Source organism: Stegostoma tigrinum, chromosome 14, assembly GCF_030684315.1.
Source record: "Stegostoma tigrinum isolate sSteTig4 chromosome 14, sSteTig4.hap1, whole genome shotgun sequence".
In the NCBI taxonomy this organism is placed as follows: Eukaryota; Metazoa; Chordata; class Chondrichthyes; order Orectolobiformes; family Stegostomatidae; genus Stegostoma; species Stegostoma tigrinum.
The window spans coordinates 66,209,858-66,226,290 of record NC_081367.1 but is presented as its reverse complement, the minus strand read 5'-3'; the positions used below and the strand labels follow the sequence as shown (position 1 = coordinate 66,226,290).

At 41.4% G+C, this 16,433-nt stretch overlaps 2 protein-coding genes across 5 annotated transcripts in view; one reads left to right on the top strand and one right to left on the bottom strand.

Moving 5' to 3' along the window:
- The window catches only part of LOC125457561 (mediator of RNA polymerase II transcription subunit 12-like protein), a 568,603-nt gene that overhangs the window by 161,366 nt on the left and 390,804 nt on the right, over positions 1-16,433 (top strand). For all 4 annotated transcript variants that reach the window (XM_048541933.2, XM_048541934.2, XM_048541932.2 and 1 more), the window contains exon 16: positions 1,882-2,064. In XM_048541933.2, coding sequence (XP_048397890.2) covers positions 1,882-2,064 — 183 coding nt within the window. The remainder of the gene's footprint in view (positions 1-1,881; positions 2,065-16,433) is intronic.
- LOC125457565 (G-protein coupled receptor 171-like) lies at positions 6,122-10,024 on the bottom strand. Its single transcript, XM_048541944.2, has 2 exons — positions 9,777-10,024; positions 6,122-7,548 (listed from the first exon to the last, which is right to left on the bottom strand). The coding sequence occupies exon 2, from the start codon at positions 7,500-7,502 to the stop codon at positions 6,510-6,512; it is 993 nt and encodes a 330-aa protein (XP_048397901.1). The 5' UTR covers positions 7,503-7,548; positions 9,777-10,024; the 3' UTR covers positions 6,122-6,509.

Genomic DNA, 16,433 nt, shown 5'->3' with positions numbered 1-16,433 from the left:
GCAGTTTATTTTAAAACGTCCATTAAATCTTTTTATTTTCGGGAAACTTTCATGTATTTTATATTTCAATAGTTTTTTATTGGCATCTTTAAGTTGCTTCCAATAATTTGAACTGAGGCATGATCCCACACATTCAAAAGGGGGGAGAAAAAACACTTCCAATAAAACCAAAATACACTGAACACTGGAACTCTGAAGTAGACATAGAAAGTGCTGATGAAATCAGTAGGTCTGGCAGTATCTGTGGGGAGAGAGAGAAGTGTTGTTACTGTTACTGTCATGTTGCTGTTTTGGGTCCAATATGACTCATGCTGAAGAGTTCTGCTCTTCTCTCCCACTGCAGTTCACCAGACAAGTCATATTGGACAGGAAATCTTAACTCTTTGTCTTTCTTTAGAGACACTGCCAGACTTGGAGTTTTTTTCAGTGACTTCTGTTTTCATTTTAGAAAAATAAGCACCAACCTAACTGAGGTTTTTGATGTACCAAATATTCCTCTGTGCCTGCGGGATCAAACATTTCTTGCAGCACTGCTATTTTTGGTGGTAGAACCATTAACACACACAACAAAAATTAACATCTCAGTATCAGGATGGTATAAGGTGAAGAGGCACTTCCTGGATGGCATCCACATGCAATTTCAATGCAACAAATATTGTGGCGAATAGTATATATGTTCAATAAAAGCAAAGAACTGCAGATGCTGGAAATCGGAAACTAAAGCAGAAATTGCCAGAAAAACTCAGCAGATATGGTAGAGAGAAAGCAGAGTTAATGTTTTTAGGTCCAGTGACGGTGCTTCAGAGCACTCTATGTATGTTTCATAATGTCCCACTCCAGTTCCTGTGATTTGGGACTTTCTAGCTAGCCCTGAATTGTTTGAAATATATTTCATTACCTTCCCCTTGTATAGGTTACCTTCCAAGAATATTTTGTGTATCTATTCTAATCTTGGAAGAAAGACTGTGAAATTGACAACTCTGTTAGCTTTTGTATTTTAAGGATAACCTCAAGTATTCACTAATGCCTGTTGGGAATGAAACTTGCTATCATGATCAAGTTTAGTCTTATGCCAATATGGTCATGCTGTGAATTGAATGTAATTACTGCTTCCTAAAGACCACCACGTCAGGGATGGGTGATAAACTCCAGCCTTGCTCGTGATCCTCCGATCTTGCAAAACATTCTTTTTAAAAAGGGTCAGAAATGTGATCAAGACCTTTGATCTGTGGCCATTCAAGAACAAATTAATCCATCCCATAGCAATGTTTTGCACTGGTTACACACTACTTCAATAGGAGTGTATTGTCATTTAGTTCACAATAACAACATTTAAAAGGCATCTAGATGGATATGTGAATAGGAAGGGTTGAGCAGGATGTGGACTAAATGCTGACAAATGGGACTAGACCAATTTATGATGTCTGGTCAGCATGGATGAGTCAGATTGAAGGGCCTGTTACAATACTGTACACTTATGACTCTATAACACAAGCTTACTATTTACAATATACCGAATGATTGGCTCAAAGTGAGATTATCACTCTGAATCATCAAGTTTTTGCGCTAACAAGATCAAAAAGCATGGGAGAGACTGGGACAGGGGACTGAGTTGGATAATCAACCCATGATCATGTTGAAAGATGGAGCAGGCCGAAAGGGCCAAGTGACGTACTCCTATTTTCTGTTTTTCTAAAGTGTAGAAGTGTATCCTTAGCTACGTGTGTTTTAGTTTGTTAAAAGCGCTCATTTCCTTGTTGGCCTCTCTGATGAAGGGTCTAGGCCCGAAACGTCAGCTTTTGTGCTCCTGAGATGCTGCTGGGCCTGCTGTGTTCATCCAGCCTCACATTTTATTATCCTTGTTGGCCGTTCTGTTTACAGATTTTCTCTCCGATGCCTGGAGATTCTTTGACATGTGAGCCCAATACAAATCCTTCCTTGGAACAACGCACCACGAGAGATGAGAAGCCAATCAGAAAAGAGAAGCAGAAGGAGCTGATCTTCCCGTGCACTTACGAGCACCCTCGACACCTTCAATATGCCACTCACTTTCCCATTCCCCAGGTAAGCAACTGCTGTACCAGTAGCCAAAGGAAGAATATTTCCAAAGGCAGATGAGGAACACACAACAATAAGTTTTGTCAGATTGTGTGTCAGTGTTTGATTGTATTGTCTTAAGGTCAAATGTTTGGATTGATTTAGATGTGAGTTTAGTGTTGGTAAGTTTTCTGCGGAACCTAATCTTCTGCAGAAGGCTGGGAGAAGAAAATTTGACCATATCCTTTCTGTGTCTGTTAACGTGATAATCTTTTCAGTGGTGCCTGTTTGTGTTCTGGCATAATGACCAAATGGTTCATATCGGGTGCATGTGGGGCGATTAGGGGGTGGGTTTTAAGCATATTTTTATAAATGATCATAGATTAGATGGAAACGGCCCAGAACACAGGGTAAATGGTAGTTAGTCTGTTTTTGCTGGAATTAGTGGGACTCTGGTGGTGAATTCATGGCGGGGCGTTGTGAAAACCTGCCAAAGAATTGTGCACTTTTGTTGAGTTCGGAATCTTTATTGCAATCTCGAATGATGAAGCCTTTTAAGATGTACAGGTTGTGTTGAAGAAATGTATGCAGCTGTTGGCCACCTCTATTTTTTTTTTAATTTAACAAATTTTGTACCAACCTGTTTTATTTGTTTTAATTGGGAAGCAAAGGACATTTTTTACTGCTTGGTTTATGATGAGTCTGCTAGGTTGAACCATGTTCTCACACATTGAGCCCTTGGATTGAAAGAATTCTGTGCACACTGTTCTGTAACAGCTTGAAGTTGGTCAGCAGAGTGCAGTCTCACTAAGATAAATGTTTCCTGATTGTTTGTTTGTTTGTGTGGTACAGGTGTTTAATCTTAAATGTGGCTATAAAGGCCGTACAAGCCTTTAACTTGCGAAATATCAGTTTGATGACATAGTGAGTAGTTAGATGGCTAGCTAATAATGCATCGTTTAGTAGTCATCTGTGTCTTTTTCTCTGCTGGCCTGAGCTTTCTTTCCAGAATGTTCAATTGTGCTCAGAAGCCTTCTGAGTAATTCATGATGTATGTCAGGTATGGTATTGCTGGTGTGTTTTTCTAGCCCCTGCTCATTTTTATTATCCATATGCTACTAAAAGAGACAAGATAAAAGAATGTTATCTCTCAAACCTATTCCTGCATTCGGTAAGATCAGGGCTGATCTGTGACGTTACTCTTATCTTCACCTTTACCTCATATCTTGGCCTTTACCTCCTATCTCCTAACAGCTGTAGTTAATAGGAATCTGTCAATTGCAGAATTAAAATGAACAGTTGATCTAACATTATTTATAATCTGTAACATCTGTACAATAAATATGTAATAATACCCAAGTTATGGGTGTAAATATTTATCTAAAGAAGCCGTTGGTCTTCTGAAAAGTGGGTGCTGACAAGTCGAAAGGGACCACTGAGGGACACGAAACATTGAACTGACTTCCTAGTCTTTTCTTCTCATAACACCCATGTTTTTGTTGTGTATGTGTTGGAGTAAGGGGAGTTTTATCGGTAAGTTAGAGTTTCAACTAATAGTTATAAGTTGATGGTTCATAATTGTTGCTGATTTTTGTAAAATACAGAAACCTGTTCAGTGCTTTTTGTCAACCTTAGTCTAAAAGACAGATAAATTGGGCAACTTTGTGTACTTCTTACAAAATCTTCTAACTTTGACAACTCTAGGGCTTAATTTCCAGTACACTACCTCAGAATCATGACAAGACATACTGCCAGTAGTTCAATAATGTCTTTGACTACTACCTTCTTCTGGTCATTTAAGGATGAAGAAGAATGCTGGCAACTTTCCAATCATGTCACCTTTCTTTAACTCTAGGCTACATAGTGTTTACACTTCTGTACGTAATTTATGGCTGATAGAATCATTGTGGCTGGCCTCACTGGTACCAGGTGAAGTCTGAATCTTGCTACTTGTCCCAATTCGGGGAGGGAGAAAGGCAATGCATCACGACAAACGTCATTGTTAATTTTAACTCCAGTATTTGACCAGAATATTTTCATGGACCCTTAGGAGCTCCCATTGAAACAGAAAATGCCAGCAACAGCAGGTCAGGAGGAATTGAAGGTGAAAGGCAGGGTTAAGTGTTTCAAGTCTGTGATTAGCTGTCCCATGGGGGAATGGGAGGGCAAAGGATAGTTCTTTCCAAAGGTTACTGTACCAACACTGTCCTACGCTCAAAGGTGGGGTGGCTCAGTTTGGATTACACCTGCTGTTTTCCAAACTATTACTCCCCACAATCTAGGTTAGGCTAACATTTATGCAGAATAATTATCATCTGGTTTTTAAAAGCTTTAAAACAAAGGAGAAGGGTTGAAGGAAGAGAGATACGAGTGACAGAAAAGGAAGATATGGTAAGTATCATTTTGGAGTAAATGTAATTTAGTTGAAGACTTAAATAAGGGACCAGTTTATAAAACTACTACTAATAGAGCTAACAAGTACGGATTTTGAGTAAAAACCGCTCCTCAATTCAAAATTGAGTAAAGAGAGAGGATGCAAGGTTCTTATGGCATGGTGGTAGTGTCTCTACCTCTGGAACAGGAGACCTGTTTTCCAGACCCAGCTGTTCCAGAGGTGCGTTATAAAAGCTGTGAACAAGTTGGTTAGAAAATAGATACTATGGGAGAAGGAATGAAAATGATAAATTTGGTTTGTAAAGATATCAAAAAGTTTTCATCAAACTGTGCAGACATGTTGTAACCCATATTTGGGGCATGCTGGACTTGAACCTTTGACATTTTGTCCCTGTGCCAGAGTGAGCCAGATTTGGCAAAACAGTCACCTTTTCTTGCACTGCATTTGTTAAATCAGCATGTAGTGCGCACTGGGGAGAAAATGATGCTATAAGTAACATCAGAAGGTCTTTGCTCAATCAAAGTTCAGGACCTCCAGCAAAGCTCAAACAAAGCCTAAAGCTATTTTCTGCACTAATTGTTACATATGTTTTCTGCATAGCTTTTAAAGTAATTTTCATTTTCTTCAAAGAAATGTCTGTGCTGTTGATTTAATTTGTTTATCCTTTTGCGTGACCAGCTTAGTTTTTGAAAACACGTTCTTTGTCTCAATTTGGGGTGATTGATAATTAGAAACCAGATTTAAAATGTACACTGAGGAAGAGGTTGCACTTGTACTGAGTCAGACTCTGAGACTGTCCCTTTAACATTTTTGCAAATGAACTGATTAGCTTTAGAGGTGTAGACTCTGTTGTGCGCGGTATTTAATAGGCACGTTGGGCACAGAGATCCTGAGAGCAGTTGAGAGATTAGTGACATTAATCTGCTTGCTGGTGTTAAATAAGGTAGCCGTGAAGAGCAGGACAATCAGGTAAACTGCTGTGTTCATCCAGCTCTACACCTTGTTATCTCAGACTCTCCAGCACCGGCAGTTCCTACTATCTCTAAACTCCCCTTCATTGTTTCAATTGCCTGGTGGAATCGTGGTCTTTGATTTTTAGTTCGTGCGGGACAACCATGGGTTTTAATGGCTCATCAGAAAAACCTATCAGTTTAGACAATGCAGTCGAGTTATTGAAGCCCATCAACTTCTTTTGAGATAAGCATGCAAACACTGAGCAAAACCAGCTTGTGTTTCTTTTAAGATAATGAAATGTGAGGCTGGATGAACACAGGCCCAGCAGCGTCTCAGGAGCACAAAAGCTGACGTTTCGGGCCTAGACCCTTCATCAGAGAGCCTCACGTTTCATTATCTTGGATTCTCCAGCGTCTGCAGTTCCCATTATCACTGTGTTTCTTTTAAGTGGGTGACTCATTTTGCTTGTTTCTTTTGCTCCCAAACCACACCTACCATTTGTATCCACTTCTACCCAACAACAAATCCAGTATACACAACCAAGCACAGTATGGCCACAGAATTGAGCACTTCAAATTTTAAATGATGCCGAAATGAGTCAGGAAATTGGAGAACAAATGGGAGGCCATTGCCCTTCAAGGGGATGCCCTGATCATTTATTTAATAAAATCTTTAATTAAACTCAAGTTTAATTAAATACAATATATAAGATATAACGCTTAAACGTGAATAATATAAGTCCACAGTTTTGTACACATTGCATGAATTAATCTTTCTCAAAGGTGACAAGCATGATATTAATCTATCCATTGTCTTAAGTTCACTTTCAACATTGAGTAATTTTTTTTAGTCAAACCAGTTTTCTTGAATTTGTTTACGTTGTGTCGTAGACTTAGAGAATTTGTGCTTTGGTCCAACTTTTAAAACCCCAAAGTAAAAATGTGGTGAATGTTGTTTTTATTGCTTCTTCACATGATTCATTTGTCAAAGAAACTGTGGCATCACAGCAGAAGTTTCAAACAGTCTTCGAAAAACTCAATCTGTGCCATTAATTTTAATTTTTTTTTTCTTTATTCCGTTTAGGGGGCAGAAGGGCGGGAGAATTGACAGGAGACTATCCATTTTAATTGCACAGTGTTAAGTTGGTCTCATTTGCCGCCTCTTCACGCTCCTTTTTTGTGTGTCTGGACTCCTTGGTCAATCCAAACGTTTCAGTGATTTTTGACCGGAATGATTTGCAGAGGTAGAAATACAGAATGGGGTCAAAACAGAGATTGAGGACAGCCAGCAGGAAGGTGGATTCCTTTGCGAGAAACCAGGCTCGTTGCGTAGAGCAATCTCCTGCTGGTTTGTACTGACTGAGAGTGTATGGAGTCCGCACAATATGATACGGGACAAAACAAATGATGTAGATGCTGGTCAGTATGAAAACGTGCCTCAGAGTTTTCTGCACATCTTTCTGCATTTCTCTGTCCTTGTTTTTATACAGTTTCTTCACCACAAGGAAGTTGGATGTCAGTATCATCGCTGAAACGTTCATGAATATTGCAATGCAGATAAAATTGGTGAGGACATGCCAGTGCAATCCCAGCGTAATTTTGATCTCTGCGCACTTCAGAAAAGGTTTTGGGTTTATCCTTTTGATGGGGATTGCCATATTAGGCACCATCAGCAGCAGGACCATCCCCCAAATTACCAGAGACATCATTTTGGCAAAACCTGGTTCTTGAATTCGCTGGAACCTTGAGTTTCCTGAGAGCTGAATGTATCGATCTATGCTCACAAAGCCCAGGAAAATAATCGACGAATACATGTTAACGTAGATGAGGCATGCTGTAACCTGACAGTGGAAGATCTTCAAACCCCATGGAGCAACACCCAAATCCACAATTATTTTGAAAGGCAGAGCCAGACTCAGTAGAAAATCAGCAGTCAGTAAATTAATTAAGTAGATGTTGAGGCATTTTCTGGCTTTCCTTTGGCTTATAAATGCCCAAAGTGCGATGCAACTCCCAATAATACCAATCAGAAAGATTAAGTAATAAAAATAAGTAAAAGCTTCCATATTGTTATTAATTATACATGGCATATGGGAGCTGTTTGGCGCAGAACTCATGGTGTGCAACTTCACACAAAAAGTGCGAAGCCTAATGTATTAAGACCTGAAATAGAAAACACAAATGAAATTGAAAGTTGGCTTTTGGAATGATTACAAGTCAAAGACATTTCATTATTTATGGAATTCTGGCTTATTATGAGAGGTTGGGGATGGTAGGTACAATCTATAGAAGAGCAACATTGATGGGTTTGTGAAGCTAAGGTTGAGAGATTCTTACTGACCTGGAGTGCAGCCGGTATGTAAGTGAAGGTAATTTTCCCTTTGAGTTTAGTTGTTGTGTTTAAGAATAGGGTGTGAACACTGAACAATAGAGTCAGGCTGCTTAAGTCTCCAAACCCCTATGCTCATCTACATTTTTGAAAGGAAGTATGCTACCTACCTACTGACCCCTGCTTCCCTCTGGAGGAAGCAGCTTGTCAGAAATGCTTGATGACTCAGAAAATGTGTCACCTGCACTTTAGTGGAATGCTATTAATGACCTTTTTGGAAGCTAAATACCGGTTTTTTGCCTGTTGTTTCATTATTGAAGTTCTTTTACATGCAAACCACATTGTACATTCCCAGTTATAGAGTACTCTCAGACTGAATTTCCCTTATTACTCATGTCTGTGATAAGCAGTTGTCTCGGTTCAATTTATCAGAAATGTGTGTCAGGCTTTCAAAAGTTTGAACTGTGTTTATGAACAATATTAAGTCTACTTCAATGTCCTACTATCAAAAATATCTCTGCTACAAAGATAACTTTAATTTTTACAAGCTCAGTTTCAAGTTCCTGTCATCTGTCCCCTATTTGTTCATTGTTTGGTGTTTGGATGGTAGTACGTTGCTTATGATGGCCTCGTGATTCCAGTTATTTTTCACTACTTTTCTCTTTCTTTAAGAAATATTCTCTGTAAACCAATATGTAGAGAGCGGTTTAAGTATTTTGCTTCTGCGAAAAGGAAATCAGTGAAACAGACAGAAATGTTGCATGAGAGGAGGAAGTGAAATAGATTAGGGTTCAGATAAACATTGTGGTGGTTGCAACAATAAAGAGCATACAAGCAACAAATCTTCCAAATGGAGCAAATGTTTTGCGTGTCGGGTAGTTTGATGATCACTGGGAGAGTGATCAAAATCATTTTGGTGCACTGTATGTATTGCTGCGGTTGTACTTTTAGAGGAGTAGAAAGCAAAAGTGTTTTAAAAGCGACAATGTTTTTCATAGGATACTAAAAGCAAAACCGATTTAGAATTCTTGAATCCCCTCTATTGAGAAACTCAATTTGGCTGTGTTATCTCTGGATCTCGACGATACACAGCTTCCCTACAGTGCAGAAAGTAGGCCGTTCAGCCCATTGAGTCCACACTGGTGCTCTGAAGACTATCCCACATGGACCCCCATCCCTGTAAACCCACATTTCTGATGGCTGTTCCACCTGGCTTGCGCATCCCTGGACACTATGGGCATTTTAGAGTGGCCAATCTACCTCACCTGCACATATACCTGGTAAGTAAGGTGTTCAGCCTCTGCCTGTATAGGTAAGATCGCAACAATTTAAATTCGTCGCGCAATTAGAAACCCATAATCTGCTTTTAAAAACGATGAAAAGGCTGGAAAGCGATAAACACAACACTAGTTCTGAAGAAGGCGTGCTGGACTTGAAATGTTAATTCTACTTTGTGTACACTGATGCTGCCAGACCAGTGAGCTCTGTTTCAAACAACATGAACTTGACTTGCACAGCCCTCTCAAGCTACTAGCTCTGGTCGTGTCTTTTTTCACGCGTGGGGTGTCAGATTTAGCTGTGTTTCTGCAGGATTGTCAGGCCCTTTACCTCATGAGAGAGGCCATCCTCAATACAGCTAAACCATCCTGTCAAATACTTCCTGTAAAAACGCCACAAACTTTTATCAGAAGTGAAACTTTTATTAAAAAATACAACCTACAGTGACAAAATAAATCCAACAACTAAGGGTAAGGGAAGAATCTTAAAGCACTCCGAATTATGCATGCTGTTAACAGAACCTATCAGAATTTCTTCTACATACACAAAGCAAAAAAAAACTCAGGACGATCACCACCTTTTGGAAGTCTAGGAGTCTTCATTCACGAAAATGAATTCGTGAGCCAAAGTTGACAAGTTTACTCCACTGTTTTTCTACACAGTCTACTTTTCAACATAAAAGTTTAGTTGTTTGGTATTCATGTGTGAGCATTGTACCTCCTGATTAACCAGCAGCGTTTGAGCCCCTTCACAGAAACGATTTGAAGTGAAAGAATCTCCATACCTGATTCACAAACTGGATCACGTTATCCCCAAGGAGCTGTGTTGGAAAAAGTCACAGTTGAATTAAAAGAAGCAGCTGGCCGTTTGAGTAGGGCACAGTCGACAGCAGCATCGTGTGGAAATCTAATCTCTTTGCTCATGTTTTCCCCGTATTTGAGAGAGTGGTTTTCGGTGGGGTGTGTGGTTTTTTGAAAATTAGTTGATTGACGTAGATGAAACTCAGCCTTCGTAGAGACTGCTGTATGTGTGATCTTGTCTGTGCTGAAAGAATCCTGCGCAGGCTCGACAAGTTTTTCGTCATTTAAAAATCTCAATACAAAACTGATGTCCTTCCTGAAATGCCTTTTATTTTTAATGTGGGTAACTCCCACCCACCACTCTGAATATTTCAAATGTTACGTGAATAAAGCCAGGTTCTGTTTGTAGTATTGTAAGAGTAATTTTTGCATTACAAACAGTTTCCTTTTCCAAAAATAGTGACCACGCTGTTGTGAAAAGTCACAGCTCCCATTCCAAGTGATGCCACTTAACTACCTTCTCTCAGATTCTTGATTGGGAAGGGAGGAGAAGAGAATGGGTGAAATAACTCTGCAGAGGCTGATATCCTGGCCCCAGGTCACCCTTTGTATATATGCGCATGATATGTGACATCGACCAAGCTAGCTCAGAGCTGGCTGCGCAAATGAACAGAGCTCCTGATGCTCTTGCTTACATCTGTCAGCCAGGGCTCCCTGACTTAACCGGGAAATTCATATGCTGTGCGATCCGCTGGGCTGACTCCATTCCAATTCCTTACATCCCTTCCCCTCATATCCTGGCACGTAGGCCCGTTCTTTTTACTGCAGCGTATTCTTAGGAGTTTTCACTTGAGGTGCGGTTCCACTGACTCCACCTGGGATACTAGCGGTGTGTACCGGGCCGTAGCCTGCCTCTTGCACCTGGAGTGCCTGAGCTGAAATTCTTTGTCTTCGTGGTAATGGCATTGAGGCTGTGATGTTTGGTATGTCGATCCCACCCTCTGAGGTTTCTATGACATTAGGTCCCTTGCTGACTGCTCTGAGGGCCTGAGTATGCTTTGTTCCAGCCTTCATGAGCTGGACGTTCTTGTTCAGAACCGCTTCTCCTCCTTGAACTTTGTGCGTCACAGGATCTGAGCTTGTGTTGACCGTGCCTGTTACACAAGCAGGGCAATTCGCATGGTTTCAAGACCAAACTTTATTCCCTGAAGTAAACTGTCTGTCTCACTTAGAGTGTCGTATCTGGCATTGCTTTTCCTGATGCCAGTGGTCGGCAGCTCAAGGCATCTGGATTTGCCACTTGGCCTTCCAGACGGTGTTCGGACTTGTCATTGTACCATCCAGAATAAGAGCCCACTGCTGAACTTGACCTAAAACTATGGGCCCTGTCCCCTTCAGATATCCCTAGCAGGGGTTTTTGTGGGCCTTTACTATTACAAATTTACATCCATGAAGGTACTGGTGGAACTTTCTCACCCCCAAGATGACTGCCAAGCCTTTCTTCTCTATCTTAGCGTATCTTTGTTCGGCATCAGCCCAAGTCTGGGAAGCATGTGCTATTGGATGTTCCTTTCTGCCGGGTCACCGCTGAGCCAACACCGTCCTTATACCATACAGGGAGGTATCGCATGTTAGTACCACATTTCATTGAGGATCATAGCATGCCTATACCTTAGACGATGATAGCTACTTGTTCGTTTCCCAAAAAGGCTACATCTTGGCTACAAGACCATTTCCAAGGCTGAGCCTTTTTCAACAGCAGGTGTAAGGGTGCCAGGATGAAGCCCAGGTCACATATGTAATAATTCAACAACCCAAGTAACGTCCTACACTCGCTGGTACTGATGTGGGAGTTGGGGCAACTTTGATTGCCCTCAGTTTATTTTCTAGCAGCTGTTGTCAACTCTGTAGCCCAAATAGGTCACTTGGGGTACCTGGAACACTCTCTCCACCCCCCCCCCCCCCCCACTAAGGTATACACCTGCTAAGTTCTCTCAATGTTCTTTATTGTTCTTCCTGGTTATCGGCACGTCATCCAGATAAATGGTGACCTGGGGTAGACTCTGTAAAATGTTTTCCATTGTCTGCTGGAAAATGGCAGAGGATGGTGATACCCCATAGGGAAGTCCCTGACACAAGCCCTTATGGTTATAGATCGCAGCACACTTCTGGGACTTCTCGTCTGACCGCAATTGCAAACACGTGGCTCATGTCCAGCTTCGTGAGGGGCAGACCCCCGACCCCCACCCCACCCCCTCCTTGTCAGTTTTGCATATAAATCCTCTGTGTAAGGGATTGTGTATTTAAACAGCGGTTTACCATTTGTTTGAAATCTGCACAAGGGCAAATCGACCCGTCAGGCTTCACAATTGGTACGACCAGTGCTGCCCATTCCACAAATTGGACCGGTTTGATGATTCCTTTTGCTTTGCACCTCCTGATTTTTTTTATTTTTTATTTTGCCTCTATTTTTACTCGAAGGGAAAATGGCATTGGGCAGGCCTTGCAGATTTGTGGAATCTGTTCTTGTTAGCCATGTAAGGAGGCCTTGGCTCCTTTGATAGTCCCTAGACCTTCCTCAAAAACGTCCGATAATATAATTAGGACTTCACTTAGGCAGCCATTTTCTAACTGAAAAGTGTTGAACCAATCAAGTTGAGAGTTTCTTAACCAATTTTGTCCCATCAAGCTTGGCCCAAGCCTTTTTACTGCGATCTCTGTTGTAACTGAAGCAGCTGCTTATCTTGAGAGACCAGAACCAACATTGTACCTTAGTCTGCGATGGTTCCCCAGCATAGGCTCTCAGCTTCACTGAAGAGTCTAGCGCAAACTTAAGGGTTGGCGTCTAGAGCGAATTTTGGTAAAAGACTGGTTTTGCAATCACTGATACAGTCATGCAAGTCTTGGCCCCCATCATCAGACCATAAGACATAGGAGTGGAAGTAAGGGCATTCGGCCCATCAAGTCCACTCCGCCATTTAAATCATGGCTGATGGGCATTTCAACTCCACTTCCCTGCACTCTCCCCATTGCCCTTGATTCCTTTTGAGATCAAGAATTTGTCAACCTCTGCCTTGAAGGCAACTAACGTCCTGGCCTTCACTGCACTCTGTGGCAATGAATTCCACAAGCCCACCACTCTCTGGCTGAAGAAATGTCGTCTCATTTCAGTTTTAAACTTACCCCCTCTAATTTTAAGGCTGTGCCCACGGGTCCTAGTCTCCCCGCCTCTGAATTGGGTGATCATTTATGGTTGTTTTGGTTCTGATTTGGATGTTGCTAAGCATTTTCACAGTTCCAAACCAGTTGTGGGTGGAATTTCCAAGATATGCACTTTCCTGGATATTGGCTTGAGTTTGTTTTCTCACTGAATTCAAGCTTAGGACTCTTGGTGTCTCGAGTCCGCTAACCTGCACCAACTACAATGGCCTGCCAGTCTGGATCCTCAAAAATGTTAACAGTTTTACCAATGCTTGGCTTTGTTTTGGGGTTTTGCTGGTGGGATTGACCTAGCCTCCCCCTGTTCAGGATATGTCCTGAGTGAGGTTATGCAATTGCTTTCACTCACGTGGTGTTCCCCAAGCTGAGTGGGCCCTGTGAGGGTGTTCACTTCCTTTGATATTCTCTCCACTCACTGCACTTTCTTATGACAAAGGCTGTTTGAAGTCCATTTAGGATTCAGCTAGTAGGCATCACATCACTAATCCAGCAGACCAAACAGTCTCTGAGCATCTCACTTTTAGGGTTAAACCAAAATCACATGCCTCTGCCTGCCATCTTAACCTCATGGAAAATCCCAATGAACGGACTCCCCTGGTTCTCAAACTGCACAGAAGGGACTTGACCTGAAATGGCAACTTTCCTGCCCCTCTGATGCTGTCTGGCCTGCTGTGTTCCTCCAGCTTCACGCTGTGTTACCCAAGTAAAACAGATAATGTGTCAGAATTAGAGGAGGCTGGGAGTCATAATAAGTCTTAACTAAGTTAGTCAACTCTCGAAAGTATTTGGTGCTTCGGGGAAAGTTAGACTTCTAATAAAGAGAAAGCTGTGGGTCCACAAACTGTCAAGAGAATTGCTCATTGCTTTTTGTCTGCCCCATGTCATTTATCTGGGAAATAAAATAACACACTCTCTTCCCAGATACTGGGCCCAGTCTTTGTGAAAAACATCCAGTGGGTCAGGCTTTCTAAGTATTGACATGATGCCAGAAATGCTTATCCCAACACAGGATTTCTTCAGGAGCATTTTTCTCTCGGCACCACTGACAGAGCTCCACACAGGCTGGTATTCCATCACCAAGTCACCCTTTTTTCCGATGTGCATTGTCCAGGACATTAACCCAGCTAGCTCAGAGCCAGCTCCTAGAGTGAGCAGAACCCTGGACACCCTTTTTTATATCTGTCATCAGGGCTCCCTGATTGGGCCAGATTAACAGCCCCAGTCAGGGAACTCATACTCTGCGGTTCGCCTGGCTGACTTCATTCCAGACATTGCAGTGGGGTTGAAAAACATGCTGGCCATGATTGAATAGTGGAGCAGACTCGATGGGCCGAATTGTCTAATTTTGTTCCTAGGTTTTATGATTCTTCTTACACCCTGTCTAAAGCACAGCCCAATAACCGGTTAATGTCTTCGGCACTGCAGTGTCTTGCTCACACAATGGTTTTTTGTCTCTGTGACACTCTCTTAGACGTTGGAAATTAATCAGATTATTTATCTGAGAAGGACTTAAGAACCATGTCCAAGAATGTTCTTGTTAAACCCCGCAACTGTATACAGGGGTGCAGGACCAGGGAATGAAATTGGAGAGTAATACCAGCGTGTACCAGCCCAGCTCTCTCCATTTTTACACATTTTTAAATTTTACATTGTGTCTGTAAGTTCTTTGGATCAAATGTATCACCTTGCAGTTCTTCACATTGAACTTCATCCAACTCTAATTCACTCACTCCACCAACTTGTCTACATCCTTTAGAAGGTCTACAGTGTCTTCCTCAATTAACAGTACTTTAAAGATTTGTATTATTTGCAAAACTTTGAAATTGTCTCCTAGACACCAAAATCTCGGTCATCAATATAAATCAGGAAAAGAAAGGGTCCCAGTACTGACCCCAAGAGTTATCTGGTACAAAGTGTTTTAAAACAAAATTTCTATTGACTGTTCTTCTGGCCCCTATCATTCAGCCATTTTTGGTTGCCTGTTGCCACTGTCCTTTTTTATTCCATGATCGATAACTTTTCTCTCCATTCTGTTATGTAACATTTTATAATACACTATGAACGCGATGGAATGCTATGTACACCAGGCCAATAGCATTACTCTCACCAACTCTCTCTCTTAACTCTTCAAAAACTCCAGTAAGTTAATCTTCAAAATCGAGGCCTGAACAGAGTAGCCATAGAAAAACCGTTTCAGTTTGTGAAAGGTGTGAGGACAAGAGAGTACAGTTTGAAAGTGTTTTTTAAAACCAAGTAAGATGTGATGGAAGGAATGCACTGTGTGGGAGTGTGGTCTTGGAAGGTTCATTTGAGACATTCAAGAGAGTATCAGATGTTCATTCAAGTAGAATTGGTGTCCAGAGATACAGGAAAATGGGAGAATGACATCAAAGATATGCGCATTCACCTAGTTGTTGCAGGCATGATTAACCAAATAGCCTCCTGCATTGTTACAATTTTGAGATTCTGTAAATCTAGGCTAATGGAATTGTGAAGGATATTTAAAATCCTGTTTTTCTTTCTAAAAAAATTGAGAATAACATCACCACCCAAACCTAGATAGATAGTTTCGTTCAAAACGGTAGTAGATTTGCCAACTTCAGGTACATTTAAGTCATCATTGGATAAGCATATGGACGTACATGGAATAGTGTAGGTTAGATGGGCTTGAGATTGGTATGACAGGTCGGCACAACATCGAGGGCCCAAGGGCCTGTACTGTGCTGTTATGTTCTATGTAAAATGACTAACTCTAAACCAACCAATGAGGGAATCTAGAAACCTTTTTCTCGTTTTATATTTGGCCTTCATAACTATTACTTGGTCATCCTTGCACCTTCCACATCTTGTGCATTTCTGGTCATCCTAATCTAGCCTAACTTTCACGAGTTTGATTTCCTTGCTCACTTAAATTAGCCTCTGTTCTGTCATTGACCTAAACTGAAAATTCGCATCCTTATTTTCAAACTTTTTGTCCCTACCCATAATGTCCTTCAAATTTGCAACCCTCTAAGGTCTCTGAATTGCTTCAGTCATGGTCTGTTGCATGGTCTTGATTGCTATGACCTCGCCGTTTGTGACTATGCCTTCTATATCCTAGTTCCTAAATGACATAATTTTTAGCATTAATGTCTCTGTCTCTGTCTCTGTCTCTGTCTGTGCCTCTGCCTGTCTCTCATATGGTGCCATTCTGACGAAGCTACGATGTGGAGGTGTCAGTGTTGGACTGGGGTGGACAACATCGCACGACACCAGATTATAGTCCAACAAGTTTATTTGAAATCACAAGCTTTTGGAGTGCCGTTCCTTCACCTGACAAAGGAAAAGCACCCCAAAGGCTTGACTTCAAATAAACCTTTTGGCCTATAACCTGGTGTTGTACTTTCATCAGAAGCCACATGACATGAGACCTCCTGCACGTC